The sequence below is a fragment of the Alexandromys fortis genome, unplaced genomic scaffold (genome assembly GCF_014885135.2).
Source record: "Alexandromys fortis isolate MF-2015 unplaced genomic scaffold, M_Fortis_MF-2015_v1.1 scaffold_30, whole genome shotgun sequence".
NCBI lineage: Eukaryota > Metazoa > Chordata > Mammalia > Rodentia > Cricetidae > Alexandromys > Alexandromys fortis.
In genome coordinates this window covers 3,421,589-3,439,104 of record NW_026067922.1, presented here as the reverse complement: position 1 = coordinate 3,439,104, position 17,516 = coordinate 3,421,589, and the positions used below count along the sequence as shown (strand labels likewise).

Below are 17,516 nucleotides of genomic sequence, written 5' to 3'. Positions count from 1 at the left end.
TAACTCTACTTCCTCCCTCTTTCTCCCTCCCCCCTCTCTCTCTGTCTATAGTACCTTTATATATAATGCATATATATTTTTAGGTAAATTTACAAGCATGTTTCTCAATGGCTTTTTGTTTTTTTAATTTTATTTTTTTTAAGACAACAAACTATTGTATTTCATTTTACATACCAATCCCAGTTTCCACTCCCACTCCTCCTCCCATTCCCTCCACCTTCCCTCCCACCCCACCCCTATCCACTCTTCAGAGTGGGTAAGGCGCATTGCTTTGGGGGAAGATCCAAGGCCCTCCCTACTATATCTAGGCTGAGCAAAATATCCATCCAAAAATTCAGTACAAGCAGTAGAGATAAATCCTGGTGCCACTGCCAGTGGCCCTGTAGTCCGCCCCAGCTATACAACTGTTACTCACATTCAGAGGGATTAGTTTGGACCTAGGCTGGTTCCTTCCCTGTCCGACTGGAGTTGGTGAGCTCCCATTAGCTCAGGTAAATTGTTTCAGTGAGTGAATCCATCATGGTCTTGACCTCTTTACTCTATTCTCATTCCTCCCACTCTTCAACTGGACTTTGGGAGCTCAGTCTAGTGCTCCGATGCAGGGCTAGCAAGAAACCTGGCACCAGAGAAATTCCCAGGAATTCACAAGGATGACCCCAGCTAAGACCCTAAGTAATAGAGGGGAGGGTGCGCGAATGACCTTGCCCTGTAGTCAGACTGATGAATAATTTAAATATCATCATAGAGCCTTCATCCAGCAGCCCATGGGAACAGAGGCAGAGATCTCAATGGCTTTTTGAAACATCCTTAGTGTGCTATTTATTTCCTTCCCCTTTCCCCTCTCCCCAGGCTCTATCCACCCCCTTATATTTTCTCCTTTTAAAACAATGGCTGGCCCAGCAATATGTCCCTGTCTTAGTTATGGTTTTATTACTGTGAAAAGACACCATGACCATGGCAATTCTTAAAGAGGAAAACATTTAACTGGGGCTGGCTTATAGTTCAGAGGTTAAGTCCATTATCATCATGACAGAAAGCTCGGCAGCATGCAGGCAGACATGGTGCTGGAGAGGTAGCTGAGCGTTCTACTGCTGGATTAACAGGAGCAGGAAGTGAACTGTGAGCCACTAGGGCTGATTTGAGCTTCTGAGACCCCAAAGCCCACCCACCCAGTGACTCACTTCCTCCAACAAAACCATACCTACTCCAAAATGGTCACACTCCTGATAGCTCCACTCCTGGAGAATACGGGGACCATTTTCTTTCAAACCATCACAAATCCCAATGATATAACAGTAGCACTATTATTTTGGGAATAATCAACCACTGTTAGTGGGCTTAAGGCTTGCTTAATTGGAGGAAACTCATGCCTGATATTGTAAACCTAGACACATTCTCATGGGTGAAGAGGTCATAGACCCTACAGGAGAAGCTACTGCCTACATTTTCCTAAGCCAATATAATTTCTAACCATTATAAATATGTATCTTGAGACTCACAGATAAGTGTAACTCTTATACTTCACCAAAGAAGGGCAAGGAACATTATGGAAGAGGGGGTGGGAATGTAAGTGAACAAGACCAGGCCAATTGCTTCTAAGGAGTGTTTCCTAGACATGACATGGGGATACATTCAAGAAATATCAGTAAAAAGGTTTCTTAAACAAGCCCTTTGTGAGTTCAATATCATCCAACATGCCAAGGTGAATAAGGGAAATTTCACAAGGCCTTCCTGTTGGACAAATTGTTACAAGTACCCAATGGTTAGTGAGAGATGGAAAACCAGTTTTCTCCAGGGACAAATCCCCTGATAGGTGACCTAATTGCGAGTGGTTAGCTTTAGACACATGTACCTAACTGAAACACTAAATGGGCTCAGTAGAGTTCTGTGTGTGGGAGGGGGTTGGAAAGAATTACAAAAGAGGTCATAAACTTGAGAACGGCATGGGAGAAGTTGGTGCTATAGAGAGGGAGGAGTGGAAATGATGTAGAGACAGCATTCACATGTGAAATTCTCAGAAAAACAAAAGATTAAGTTAAGAAAAAAACCAGGGTTTATACATTATGAAAAATCAAATAATCCTATATCCCTTCAACATATTTTAACTTATTTTTTATTTTATTGATGCTTAGTAAATTGGATCTAAATTAATTTTTCAAAGAACATATATTGTAAATCTTTTTATTGAAAATAATATTTTTTCATACAATATATTCTGATCATGGTTTCCCTCACCTACTTCCTCCATGATCCTTGTGACCTATCCAACTCCACGTCTTCTTTCTTTCCCTAAAAAATAGTCTTGAAACATACTTGTACTTTTTCTTACACTATCATTATATATTAACTTGTTCAATTTGTTTATTGTGGGTGTATAATCTGCAAAACTTTCCCTTTAGTTCCCCTGAAGAGTGCTTAGGATGTAATAAATAGTCAATAAAGGATGAAAGAACACTGGGGTTCTAGTCTTTTTATGTACAAGGTAAAAGCATGGCACTAAAATCACTATACAGTGACCTAATTTTATGATCACCTAAACATCTAGTAGACCCACTCACTATGATCCTTTACTTATGTTAGCAGAGGAATAACATGGCCATTATCACTTGTCATTCGAGACTCGACACCAGACCAGATAGGGACGATCATAATTTCTTCCTCTAGGCATTTGGAATTAAACAGAAAGACAATCTCATTGTTGTCATCCCTCTGTAATGAGCTGGACAGGGAGAGTGTATTCTAATAACTAACAAGAATATTATAAACAAATAACAAAGGTTCTTTCTTCTCCATGAGATGTAGCAGCAACTACTCAAGGACACAGGCTGTTGGCAGAAGACACTATCCTGAATGTTGCCATCACCTTGCCAAGTATGAAGTTTCAGAGAACCGCTCATAAGTAATGAACTGCTGTTCAGCCTGAAAGTCACTTTTCATCTTTCCTATATCTCCATGGCCAGAAATTCCCCCACATTATCCACCTCTCTCCACATCCGTCTACCTGCCTTTGATCAAAGAATGATAATAAATGCCCAAAGTGATTTAAAGTCAAGATATGATTAAAAAAACTGTCTTAGCTTCAAACTGCTTTAAAGTCCTTTATTTTATAATAAGGTACGTCTATATCTGACTATTGGAGTTCCAAACCAGCAGCTGTGGGTAGACAACATTAACTAATCATGCCTATTCGTCCTTCAAGTGGAGATATTTGATGGGCTGATTGACGACAGGCTTGGAGCTCACAGGATAGTTCTGGGTTGTCAGTGTGGACTTGAGTTTTATCTGTTTATAGATAACATTTAAATACATGGAACTGGACTTAACCACCTGCAGAGAGATTTTAGACAGAAAAGATGGGGCAAGAAGAGGGCTGCATGATGCAAGGTGGTGAGACTAAAGGAGACGGGGGATGAGAAGGAATCTGGAATTATCCACCACTAGGTCATCAGGACTGAGAGTCCACGCTTTTCTAGTGATCCCACCTAATTTTTCTTACATTATCCCATGTTTACCTGCTTGCCCATAAGAGAACAAAGATCTTTCTCTCTTGTTCCTGGCATTCAGAACAGTATCTAACACATTGTGATAAATGACGAAGTACAGATTTATTTTCCCAGAAATATTCTGAAACAGCTGTAGCAAGACATACGGTGTAAGACACAACATTTATGAATATTTTCATATACCTACTAACATAAATGAAGATTATTACCTTATCCCTAAGAATTTTCCCTATTATTATTACAGAGAGAAGAGTCACTCAAAATAGGGCCTAAAAAACAAAACAAAACAAAACGGCCTAACATTCACCAGAAGCAGAAGCACATGATAACTTGTTTACAGTGTAATTTCTAGGCTCCTAAATTATTATGTCATTCTTAATCCAACTAAAATTTAAAAAGTACAAATAAAGATAATGCAAATAGAAGTTTTCATTTCAAAATTCTCCAGACCTTCACATAAGTGAATGATGCACACGGATTTTAACATTCCTTAAAGATTGTAAAAGCATGATTTACAGGGAGCTCTCACTTTAATGGGAACTGGAGACTGATGTTAAAAAGCATGCAGAACAGAAGTACATATGTCAGTCACTTTTCATCACTGTGCCAAAATACCTAAAATAAATCTAAAGGATGAAATATTTATTTTGGTTAGAAAGACATGGTGGTGTGTGCCTTTAATCCCAGCACTTGAGAGGCAGAGGCAGGCAGACCTCTGTGAGTTTGGGGCCAGATTGGTGTGCATGGTGAATTCTAGGACAGCTAGCCCTATGCAGAAAGAGACCCTGCTTCAAAACAAACAAAAATAACAAACGCATGTATTGGCTTACAGATCGAGAGACTTTGTCCCAGTGCTTCTGCCTGTAGTGAGGCACAGCATCATGGTGGGGAGTGTGTGATACTGCAAAGCTGTCTAGGAAGCACAAAGAGATAAGCCCATTCAAACGTGACATTACCAATTGTCAAATCACCTCTCAGATACTCCACATCTGAACACTGCTGCATGGAAAAACCAAATTTTCAACACATGAGCCTTATGGTGAAGGGAGAAGTATTTTACTTCCAAACTCAATATATAATAGTGCCACAATTACAGCTTACCTGACATGTGCCAAATGAATTCTGCAGGCGTCAGAGAACACTCCACTCTACTACTTAAACCAGGCACATCAGTTATAGCCTGTTATGCAGCAAAGGGAACATTGGGTGCAAAAATATGACAATTTAATTAGTGACAGCATGTATATCCCAAGAGGAGAAGGTCCAGAGAAGGCATGAGGAACAATTGAGAAGTTGCTGTCAGCAATCTGCGTCTAGCCTTCCCAACTGACTTTGAGCAAGTTACTCAGTTTCCCCACACCTCGCTTTAAACTGTGGTTGACTAGATTTAATCCTGAGTATCTATAAGGTCAGAAAAGATTGTTGTCTCTTTAAAGTCTGAATCTTCAGTTATTTCTGGCACAGGTTCAGTGAAATCAGAAACATTAATCACCTGAGATAATGCATTACAAGGCTGTGTAAGACATGTTACATTAATGTGTTAATGTGTTCTGCCTGTGGAAGAGAGACTGATGCAATAGATACCCAGAGAAATTTGGAACCAGGAGATTGAGAGAGATGTGCACCTCAACTTCCATCTGTTTTTGAGATTCCACTTCCATTTTGTATTGACATCTAGATGCATCTTGCTGTTGGAGAGGTAGGTCAATAGACCTGAATGGCATCATATAAATGTAGTTTTACAGTATTACTCGTGGGACATTTACACACATAAAACTGTGTTCATGAGGGACACCACCTTGTACTTGTCACATACTGGCACTGTAACATAATCATTTATTCTATGTGTTTATGTCTCCAGACTCTAATGATGCTTTGAATACTGGCTTCACTGAATAGCTGTGGGCATTTAAAAATTGGTTCATGAGAAACTCTTGGCACAGTGAATGGCTTTTTCTATATTCATTGAATGTTACCTAGTGGATATGGGAAACAGAACTGACAAAGAAGGGTTATGAAGTTTAGCGGGTTTTCATTCCACAGCTGGCTGGACGGTGGCACCATGACTGAGGTACTGGATACAAGAACAAGGCTTTTTCCCTGAGTGGGTGATAATTGCTGTGATTTTTCAAAGTTCCATGCTGCTTCGTCTGGATATAAGAATGCCATATCGGCTACAGGATTTTCAAGACTATAAATACACTGAACATGTATCATGTACCAAATGCTGAGGATATGATCTTGGGGTTTGTGCTTAGTTGAAAGTACCTCTGAACAGTCTCATTGTCCTAAAGTGCAGACTATATGAAGCGGAATACTAACGCTAAGGTTAACTGAGAGTCAACTTCCCTGTGTTCATGAAGAAGGGACTGGAGATGGAAGACAGGGAAGGGGCAGGTGTGGAGAACAGAAAAAGGACTCCGAAGGAGGGGAAAAAACTACTAAATAACCACAAAGATCAGAAAGCGGTTAAAATTTAGAAGAAATAAAGGAAACTCTCTAAGAGCTCCCAGCTATGTCGCTGGCTAGGGACCACATCCCTACGAAGCTGTCATCAAAACTCGGGATCCCCGTTCAGAAAGCGTTCTAAGGGCGCCAACTTCCGGGAAGGGCTCGGCGCCGTGTTGTGACTTCACGACTGACCGGGACTTCCGGTTCTGGTGCCGCTTTGCTAGATCTGTGGACAACTTGATACACCTTGCAGGAGGATCAGAGAGGTGCTGCAGACCGCACGGTGGGTGGTTTTCCCTGAGGAAGGACGGGCGTGCTGCGCTCAGGGCGGTGCCAGGATAACGAAGTGGCCATCTCGCCGGGTGGGCTGAACTTGGCGGTGGGGAACGAGATGGTACTGCACGCACCCCACCGGTGGCAAGGTCGCCAGCGGCTGCCTGGGAAGGGATGAGCCTGTGTGTTGTTAGGCAGTCCGCTAGAAATGAATCAGAGTCCATCTGGGGCTGCCCTTTCATCTCTTCCTGCCTTACTTGCATACTCTCACCTTTGGCGGTTTCCTCCACTCCTCTCACTGCTCAGAATACAGGTTGAGGCAATTCTTTCATGACCCACTAATTCATCTCTTCCCTCTCAAGTTATTACTGATCATCTGCTTTCTGTCCTGTATGCTAAACAGTGGGAGAACGGACAGTCTGCCATTTGAACCCTCCCATGTTTCCTTGTCCTTTTTGTTTTAAAAGCACGTCCTTATTGCTGGGGTGCGTGTTGCAACCAAACAGACCTGGGAAAGTAAAAAAAAAAAAAAAAAAAAAAAAAAAAAAAAATCTCTCGTCTTCTCTGGTGGTGGTGGCGCATACACCTTTAACCCCAGCACAGGCAGGAGGGTTTGAGGCCAGCCTGGTCTACAGAGCGAGTCCTAGGGCCGGCTCCAAGGCTACAGAGAAACCCTGTCTCAAAAGACAAAAACAAAACAAACAAAAATAACAACAACTACAAAAAAAAAATCTCTAGGCTTAAGTCACAAAGGTTTGTTAAAACAAACTTGGAACCGTAAGCGGTAGTGTTTGGTGCCTGTTGAATACTTCCTTGTTTTCCATATGAAGTTGAAAGATGTTTCTGTCCCGGGTGGTTTCTCCTGAGAAATCCACACGAGAATTACCGTCACCATTGCAGATAATGTGTTGTTGCTCTCTGATCGATTTAATATTTTTTTCTTTGCTTTTAGTTTTTCAAAATGCACCTTTGGCATGCCTTGTATTTCTGTAGATTTCTCCAACTTGAGGTTTGCTCAGCTTCTTGAATCAATCTGTAGATTCATGTCCTTCTCAAATTTGGGAAGTTTCCAATACAGTTTTCTCTCAGTGTCTCCTTTAGCCCCACATTGTCTCCTCTGGAATTCTGCTTGTATGAATTTTAGGTGTCACTGTAGTACGTAAGAGCCCCTGGGCTACTGCTACATTTTTAGATTATTTCCCACTGATTCAAGTTCATTAGTTCTGTGAATCTATCCAAGTTCTCTGATCTTGTCTTCTGTTGGTTCCATTCTGCGGTTGATCCCATTTGTAAGTTAATTGTTATTTTTTAAATTCCTTGCTCTTGTTTCTTGTAGCATTATTTTGGTAGCTTCCAAACTTTAGTGTGTTCTTACGTTTTTCTGATTCTCCCCCTCCCCCAATCTTTCTTATAAGAACACTTTAGTCCTTTCTTACTTTTGGAAACTATTACCTTCCTGATGCTGTTAACATTTTCCCGAACCACTTTGAGGAAGAGATTGGGATGTTGGTAGATCGGAGAGACTAGTAAGACTTGGCAAAATGGCCGCTCACTTTCTGAGATGGTATGTTTGTCTCTGAAAGGTTCCTAATGCTTATCAGTGTGTTGGGAACTCAGGCTCCACGACTAATGAGGGGAGGTCCTAAGAGGTGAGATAAGGCTAATCCTCAGGAGCCACTTGTATTTGGAAATCAGCCTGTCTGCACTGCAGAAATCTATTAAAATATGTCACCTGGAAAGCTTAGATTGGGATGATGTGTTCTGGTTTCCTAAGCCAACAACCTATTGTTGTCTTGGAGCATCCATTGTAGGGTTATCAATAAGGTTACTTCCTGATGACCCTGTCCCAGTGAACACGTCAAAGCCAGTGTTGAGTTTTCTTAGCTAACTTACTTGAGATTTGACCAAGACTGACTATTCTCTAGCCTTTGAAAATTTCTAATCCACATAATCTGTGAGAATATAACGTGTTGTTTAAAGGTTTAAGTGTTAGGATGGTGTGCCATGTTGAATGAACAAGTGTGGTATACTGTAATTCTTGGGAACTTTTTAATTTTTAAATTGTAGCAACTATCAGTTCAGGTCCCTGATATAGATCAGATATAGTCTGGAATTACTGTTCCCCTAACTCATTAAGCTGTTATTCAAGACCTTCATAGCCTGGAGTTGGAGAATTCCAGGCCTGATTTCAATGTGTGTGTGTGTGTTTCTGTAAATCTTTCCCCTGTGATTAGCATTATACTTTATAGAGTTTTTTTATTTTGTATTTTTTTTTGAGATGGTGTCTTCTCTAATCTAGGCTGACCTTGAACCTGATCTTACAACACCTGGGTTTTTGTTTTTTAGGTTTTTTTTTTTTTTTTTAGATAACTTTATATCATGTGGCCCTGACTGGTCTCAAACTCACAACATTCTTGTCTCAGCCTCCCACATTCTTGGATTTTGGACGTGCACCAACAACCCAGATGATGGTTTCCATATTGGTATTCTTTGACTGTTCTAGAAAGCCCTTATGGTTATTAGCCATCTGTTTGGGGCCATTCGCTTTTGAAATGTGCCCTTCTGACATTTTACCTGTATTTTAAATGGGTTGTCTCTTTCTTACTGATTTGTAGACGTTCTTTGCATAGTCTAGAGATGTGCATGTTGAAGTCTGTTTTGTATGTATAGATACTATACACACATAGTACAAAAAGTATGGACTGAAGATGTAGCTCAGTGATAGAGCAATTACCTAACATATGCAAGGTCCTAGGTTCAACCCCTAGCCCCACAAAAAGGTAGTCATATCTTTAGATAGATTGTATACAGAGAAATTAAGAGAATGGGAAGAAAACAGAGTGGGAGAACACTGTAAATCTGGACATACAAGCACACAACAAATGCGTAATAACACATGAGTAGCATTCAAGATTCACACCTGTTGCTGGAGGACATCCTAACCATGGTCTTATAACCAGAAGGCTGTACATACGCGTGTGTGTCCTCTCCTACTCTGTTTTCTGCCTGTACTTTCACTACCAGTGTCTAGTGATGAATGCATGTTCTTAATCTAAAGGATGCATTTAAAAACCCTTTCCTTTATGGCTAAGGTGTGCTGTGACTGGTTTAAGTAACCTTTGACTGTACAAAGGTCAGCAGATAAGTGTTAGTGGAAACGTGAGTCTCTTGGAAGTTTTATTGCTCTCTCTGTTTTATGTTATGTGTGGCTTACTCTGTGTTATGGTCGATTCATTTTCTATGTTGATCTCTAGTTGGTCCATGTTGTTTGTCTGAAAGACTATCTTTTCCTCATTTCTAGTCCCATAGACCTTCTCCACTTCTCTGTTTCCAGAGATCCAATTCCTCAGTCTTCTCCCTAGATGAGGGCTCCCTTCCTGCTGCAGCTGCCCATGTCTCCACGGATCCCAGGGACATCCCCTCCAACCCCCTTCCCTCAACTCCTTGCTTCATCCCAGCCTGCAAAACCAGGAGGCATTCCCCATGACTATACCAGCCAAGCAGGCCAGGAACATGTGCAACACACAGCCATCACAGTCTGTGGGCAGCCCACCTGGTTTTCTGAAAGGTGTGGCCTGCAGTTGGGCAGGGATCATCTGCTTGAGCTGGGGGATGGGATATAGCAATAAGTCAGGGAAAGGAAGCCAGGAGAATTGGTCTGGGGGATCCACAGGAGATGTGGGCAGGGGAAAGGGAGGCAGCAGCTGGTGTCTGCCGCAGCGCTGGAGATGAGCCTGCGGGGTTGGGTCTGGGGACAGAGAGAGCAGAGTGCTGCCGAATGGCTCTGTATTCTGTATTTTTGATGTTATATTTTTAAATTTTATTCTCTGCCTTTTTCTCACTCATATCACATTTTGTTTTTTTCTGTTAAGCAAATTTGTTACACATTCTTGGATCATTCTTTTAGTGGTTACTGGTATTCTTTTTAACAGGCAGAAAAAGCTTTTCCCCTGGCTTCTCTAGTTGTCATCAGTGGAAGATTTTTTGGAAGCAAGCTGATCTGCTATTGCAAAATCAGATTCACTACATCTTAAACTTAAAAACAAACCTCGAATGACTGGGAATATTAAGTAGTAGAACATTTGTCTAGCATGTGCAAGGCCCTGGGTTCAATCCCCAGCCCCACTCAAAAAACAAAACCTCTAAGCAAAACCAACTGCAGTCTCACTTCTGTAGTTTAACACATCCAGATAACCAGCATGTCAGTATTTGAACTAGAGCTTCTGCTATTTTTCATATTTCCTTCTCACACCGTCTTTCCATATGAATTACAAACTTGGTGTGTCTGCCACGAACCTTTCAAAAGCCAATCTGTGCATTCCAGTCACCAAATATTTCACAAGTAGCTTAAACGCTGGTACCCAGGAACCACACGAATTAATTTCCATGCAAGAACCAGACATGCGCGAGTGTGTGTTCTGCTGTGTCTCATGGTGAGACAGTAAGCGGTGCGTGCGTTTGATGATCACGGGACGACCAGCTTCTGAGGAAGCTTTAGGAGCTTCTTAGACTCCGATGTGTGTGGTAAGTGACACAGGTTCTTAGTAGACAGAGTAATGGAACTCTTGCAGACTGGGCGCTGCTCCCTGGGTAAAGTGCGCGCTGTGCAAGCTGAAGGACCTGAGTTTGGACCCCGAGTGCTCACTTAAGAGCTCTATTGTGACCCCGGCACGGGGAGAGTGGGAGGGGACATATGGGTCCTGAAAGCTTGCTGGCCAGCCAGTCAGTGCAGAGAGACCCTGTCTGAAGAAATTAAGGTCCCTGAGAGCATAGACAAAGATACCCTAAGTTGACCTCTGACCTCCATACCTATGCAAACAGGTGAGGACACACGTGTACCGGAAGAAAAGAGGGACATCTGAAAAACTCCCCTGCTATGTCTTTTTGATTCATAATGTGATTGACAACTCTTGGGTCATTCTAGTTCAAGCTTTTTAAAAGTTATCATCGCCAGTTTCTACATGACAGTAGGGATTCTGGATAGATAAAATAAAAGGCAGACATTAGATGCTTCAGCCTAATAAGATACACGTACAACTCTATTTTGAATATTTTTGTTCATAATTTTAGTTTTATTGTTCCCATTGGCTTTATACAATATAGTTTATATAGTTGCATTCTAAGTATTACAATAAATTTATGAAAATATTGTAGGTTTGAACTTCTAAGATTTATACTGGTCAAATGATGATTCTCTGTTTCACATATTGCCTAGGTTTGTATAAGATTAAATTGGAAAAATATGTAGCAACATAAAATTAAAAAATTATTAATACAGGTAAGCACCTGTATTTAGAAAAACAGGTTTTCATAAATTGCATAAGTCATAGTCACACTTGGATGCTATCCATCTTGATGCTTGGTGCTTATCAAATTGATTTAATCCAGGCCTGCTCATAGGCTGAAGCTGAGGCCAAGGGTGGAACTGTCACCCTTCAGCAACCTATAATTGTCATAGCATAGTGTTTTGTTAATCTGTCCTTGCAGAACTGAATTACCTCAGGCTCTTAGGTAAGATTTTCTGTCCTTCCTTCTCCACTGCTTGGTGAGACTCAGATGTACGAGGGAAGGGAAGGCTGCCCTGGGAACACCTGAGAACTCCACACTTCTCAGTCCAGTTATTGTGTTTGAAGTGTTTTAGAACTGCAGTTGTGGATTTTGTTTCCCAGTTTTCATAGACCGTGTTTGAGTTTCACGTCTGCTTGAACTCTCAGAAATCTTGATGTTAATCAAACCCAGAGTATCATTACTTGGAATTAATTAGTCAAGAGTCAGGTGTGTTTAATGGCTGGATTTCCCTCTGGTTAAAGTGTTAAGTGTGGCCAGTGGCTTTGCAGTCTGTGCCCTAATTTAACATTTTGTATTAGCCTCCATCGATTTTGTTTCTGATGCATTGTAAATGTCAGAAAAACCTTCACAAGTACACCTACTGTGAGGAGGCTGTAATTAATTAATTAAAAATGCTGCAGAGATCCTCAAGGGGCTGCAGATCCCTGAGTGGTAGCAGGCAGGGGGCAGTGGGCTCTGAGAGCAGCCAGTTCCAGGCAGGGACAGTGCACGAGACCATGTAGCAGGTCTTCAAAGGTGGCTGGTCCCTGTGTGGTGGTGACAGGCAAGAGACAGATGGATACACAAGCCATGCAGAGTGAGGTTGGATATTTATTTAGTGGGTTATTGAAGGGAAGAGGAGAAGAGGGAAGAGCAGGGGAGAGAGAGAGAGAGAGAGAGAGAGAGAGAGAGAGAGAGAGAGAACGAGAACAGTGGACAGAGACAGAAAGGAGGGACGGGAGAGGCAGAGGTTACCTCTTCGAGAGGGAGAAAGTAAAAGAAGAGACTCAGGTTGCAAGCAGGAAGGAAGATCTGCCTGCCTCAGCAGACAGGGGAGGGAGTAGGCGTGGCTTGACTCTTAAAGAGACAGGACAGATTGTTACAGAGGCTACAGTGACATTTACTAGTGATTAAAATAGTCCTGAATATAAAGGTGAGTGAAACTTATTTAGTCAACATACTTTGTATCAGGAGTGGTTTATGCATCTTAAAGTTTTTATTTTTTTTCTAATCATTCTTGCTTAAGAAAAGTCAGTTAAGGCCGGGTGGTAGTGGCACATGTCTTTAATCTCAGCACTCGGGAGGCAGAGGCAGGCAGATCTCTGTGAGTTCAAGGTCTACAAGAGCTAGTTAGTTCTAGGGCAGGCTCCAAAGCTACAAAGAAGCTCTGTCTCGGAAAAAAAAAAAAAAAAAAAACCTGTGTTTGTTTCTTCTTCCCACCTAAATTCATAAAAATGACAGTCAAAGGGATGTGGACATAGACAAGGGGGACGAGGGGACACCAGATCCTAAGACTGGAGAAATGAAATCTTAGAAATTTTAGGGGAAAAGGAAAGTTAAAGGAAATTAGCAGAGCTGTCTCGATGGGGCACGTATGCTCAGAACTGTAGTTTATCCCTCCCGAATGCTGAGTCATTAAGTAGTTAACTCTCTTAAACTGCTTTGTCTTACTGTGCCAACCCCATTAGTGGCCATTTAGCTTCTTCAGCCCCTGGACTGTTATTAAGCAGCACTCCTAGCTTACATTTCTTACGGAAATATTTTTGTGATTTTATTTTTTGTATAGAATTAATTCCTCAAAATGAGGCAAAGTGGTCCCTTTTGTAGGTGTTGACCCATGCTGTCAGATAGTTTTCCAGATGTGTGTAATTTCCAGTTACACTGCGTCCTAACCAGCATTGCCTTTGCCTTAATTATGATGACCTGTCTGGGGAAAGACATTGAGTACTTGTGTTGGGTCCTCGCATCACACAAAGATGGGGTACAGACCACCAAAGTCTATTAAACCAATAGGAATCTTTATTTTAGAAAAAGAAAAAAAAATTCTCCCTAGGGCACAACAAGCTTACCAGCTCTCTATGACTGCGACCACAGTCAGAGATAGCCTTCTATAGCTGTGGCCATGGCTCTTTCCAAACTTTTTTTTTTATAGCAAGAAGCAAGCGAGAATTTTTACAATCTTGAGATAAAACTCAGATACAAATTACCTTTTTCCCCCTTCTCATTAACAGGGTTTTTTAGTTAAACTAGTGTTTGTATTGGGCCCATTGCTTCCTTTTGGCTCTTGCTGATGGTGTTTACCAAAGCTCTACACTCCCCTGATACAGCCAGTTTTGTGTAGCAGGGAAGGGTACGGGACAATGCACAACCAAAAAGTCAGTACATCCCATCCTTTAAAGGTTAACTCAGCTCACGTCAGTTGCTGGTCATGAGTGACCTGGGTGTGTGTGGGTCATCTAAAGCTGACCCTCAGTTTGCAGAGGGCTGCTTCAGTCTTGCAGACAGAGCTATGGGTTGTAAGGCAAAGTTACCCACTCTTAATAGTTAATCCAAAAGCTGCTGACAGTCTGCTCTCATTCTCCTAGGCTTTCAACTTTATATTTCTTTACTTCTGCATTCCTATTCCTGGAACCTACTTTTCTATATTCTTATTCTTGGACTCTTTACTTGCACTAAGTCTAAAACTTAGCTGCCTACCTAACCAGTGTCCACTGAGAGAAAGACTTTGGGCAAGGAAATGAGCATGCTTCTTCTGCAAGCCTGAGGATCTAGGTTCAAATCCCAGCACCCACTTCAGGTGTGTCCGGAATGCCTGTGCACAGCTCCAGACCCACAGTTCTGGGCCAACATGGAGAACAAAGGCCAAACAGCTGGCTGTCTAGAGGAGGGACCATGGACAGCCACTTGGGGTGTCGCCCCCAGTGCTGCTGGTGCCCTGTGAGGAGACCTAGAGAAGGTACGGTGGCGATCCCACTGCTGGTGTAAATGACCCTCTGGAGACAGGCATTCACCCAGCACTAGAGCAGTTTTCTCCATTCTGGGTATCCGTGACCTTTGGGCTGCATGCTTTATTGTGGGGACTCGATTTTTAACTGTATTCTTGGCCCTTAGTCACTCTGTGCCAGGAGTTCTCAGTTCTACCAGTGAAAAACAGTTCCAGTTATTACTCTGTATCTTTCGGTGACAAAATCCCCTCCAGTTGGAAAGGAGGCTGGGGGATTTTACAGCTTGAGCAGCACTGAGGGGAAGACATTTCCTTCAGGGAGAGCCTGCAGGGGAGGCTTCCAGCTGCCACTCTCCAACCACTTCCACAGGAACTCAGCACGGCCTCCCCTGACAGAAGAGAAGCATTTCAGAGCCCAGGGTCAGAGCTGTGAGCGCAGCCATGGGAGAGGGGCTGGAATTCCTGGTGGGAGGCGGCAAATGGGTCATTGACAGCAGTGGGAAGGTGGTCCAGAAGAGACTGGGGAGAAGGCGTGAGCAGAGTGCGCTAAGGAAAGGACCGGGTAGCCCGAGGGGGAGGCGCAGGCTGTCCTGAAGGCTGGGACAGAGTCTTGAAGTGTTGAGACCTGGTGCCCACAGACAGGGGGGGGGGCAAAAACGGAGACAGTGGGGGGGGGGAATTACTTAAAGATTTCAGAGTCTCCACTTTGTATGTATACCGTGATTCAGAGAATTGTGCATGCTTGCCGCCTCATGTCCTGGTATTCCCTGCCCACCTCTTTCACAATCCAATGATGCGGTGCTTCCATTACACAAGACTGTGTGCAGAATTGGGACAGAAGAGGGGTCTAGAATGAACATAAAGAACTCGGTGTTTTCCCTCCTGGGAGAGCTGAGCTTTCCCCCAGCCATTGCCAGGCGAAGGTTGAGGGCCCATCTCAGGTGAGGCACTGAGCTACCAGAGAACGCCAGCCTAGGGCAGGGAAGTCATCCAAGGGCACCGTGGCTTCCAACTGGAGACAGCCACAGGGGAAAATACTAATCTGACTGTGATTCCTGGCCATTCCTGACCAGATGACTGCCTGTTTCTCAGGAAACCCCTTGTGGTTGTTTGAATTTGCCTTTCAGTCTTTTGATGCAGACAGCTGAATAGTCGTGCACCTGAGTCGTGCCCTGTGGCATTCTGTTCTGAGTGTTTTTGAAATGACCCTTTCTAATTCTTCAATATTGTCTTTGGTTCAAGGTTTTATATTTTCCTGCCTTTTGTGGGGATGGGGAGAGAGGAGGGAAAGGGTGAGACAGGGTCTCCACACTAGTGTCTAACTCTGAGTAGCTAAAGAGGCTAACATTGACCCCACACGTCCACTTCCTGAGGGCTGAGACTACAGCTGTGCACACCTCTCTTGCCTTTTGCTCGGTCTTTATTTTATTTCTCATACCTGCCCCCCCCATCCTTTTATTTAGCGATGGACTCAGACGTTCAGGAAGAAATCCCTGTGCGTGAGGAATTCTTTTTCTGTGGTGGAGTTGAAACCCAGATTATAAAGTGTGGGCCCTGGACTAACCTCTTTGATGAGCAGAGTGTCACCAGGCCGAAACTGCTTGTCTTCGTTATCCCAGGTAAGTCTAAACGTTACAGATACTCAGGACCTCTGAGTGCAGAATTGCTGTTGGTAAACAGTGGAGAGCCAGAGGGAAATTAAATTACTCCTGATAACAACCATGGTTACTACTCTGGGCATGTGCTTTTTTCCTTTCATTGGTATTTTCCACATTCCCTTTATACAGAGATGCCTTGTATAGAGAAGGTACCACATACACAACGTTGTAATTTCCCTTACAAATGTTTTTATTTTTGTATCTTTATCAAAGTTGAAGTCTTTAGCAACTTTCTCCCTTCTTAAAACGATTATCTATTTAATGTGGAGTTTTTATTCTGTGATTTTCTTCTTGGCCTTTTGTGACTTTTCTTTGTCACTGTCAGAGATAGCTAGTTGGTTGCCAACAATAAACTTTGAAATTGTGTTCTGCGTGGCACATGTGGCAAGGCTCCCTGTCGGTGTGTCTTTGTCTTTGTTTCTGCATCTATTGGGTTGGATGGAAATGTTCAAACTGGCCAAGATCATCTTTTCCTTTAAGATTATGAAAACAGCTCTGCCTGCCATGCGTTTTCACTGTCTGGAGAATCCCTCAGGCTGGAGGACATCTGTTGCCCTCTCTCCTTAGATGGCCATTCCATACAGAGGCGGGGTTTTTGCACATGCCCTAGACTAGGGACCCCAAGATCCATGACAACCTATGCTTAAATGAAGCCTAGCCGGTTTGGATGCTCACCTTCCTAGACTTGGATGGAGTGGGGAGGACCTTGGACTTTCCACAGGGCAGGGAACCCTGACTCCTCTTTGGACTGGAGAGGGAGAGGGAGAGGGAGAGGGAGAGGGAGAGGGAGAGGGAGAAGGACAGGGAGAGGGAGAGGGAGAGGGAGAGGGAGGGGGAGAGGAGTGGGGGGAGGAGGAGAGGAGTGGGAGGGGGAGGGAAATGGGAGGCTGGGAGGAGGCAGAATTTTTTTTTCAATAAAAAAAAAATTACAACACACCCGGGCTAATAAGAATGTTTGGGCTCCCTGGGCAAGCCTCACTGTGGAGTACTGAGTATAACTCAGTGTTTTATTTTGAGTCTCTGGTTTTCAGGATCTGTAGCTCTTCCTTCAGTTATTCTGTTTTCTGGGAAGGAATCTTCTCCCATGTTTCTGTGTGAAGTGAGAGCCTGTCTGCTAATGTCCAGAACTGAACGGGGAAAGGAGTTGAGATGTCCCTGCTCAGCTGTACCACCTAACCGCCTCAGCATGGGACTTCCATGCCCAGCTGTGCTAAGATTTCTGAGCCGCTATCTCTCTTTGGCCTAACCTTTTCTGGAAACAAGCTTGCAATCGTCCAGGATTTAACATTCTTTTTGAAAATCTGTTTGGTAGCATGTATTAAAATAAAAAATAGACATACTCTGCCGGTAGGGAATGAG

General features: G+C 43.0%; 1 protein-coding gene across 2 annotated transcripts in view; it reads left to right on the top strand.

The window, feature by feature from the left end:
- Positions 1 to 6,139: 6,139 nt before the first annotated feature.
- The window catches only part of LOC126501331 (lipid droplet-associated hydrolase-like), a 67,850-nt gene continuing 56,473 nt past the window's right edge, over positions 6,140 to 17,516 (top strand). Inside the window, exons 1-2 of one of the 2 annotated variants that reach the window (XM_050141939.1) lie at positions 6,140 to 6,237; positions 15,963 to 16,118. In XM_050141939.1, the coding sequence (XP_049997896.1) occupies positions 15,965 to 16,118 (154 nt within the window). In that variant the 5' untranslated portion in view covers positions 6,140 to 6,237; positions 15,963 to 15,964. The remainder of the gene's footprint in view (positions 6,238 to 15,962; positions 16,119 to 17,516) is intronic. The other variant, XM_050141941.1, reaches the window with a different exon arrangement.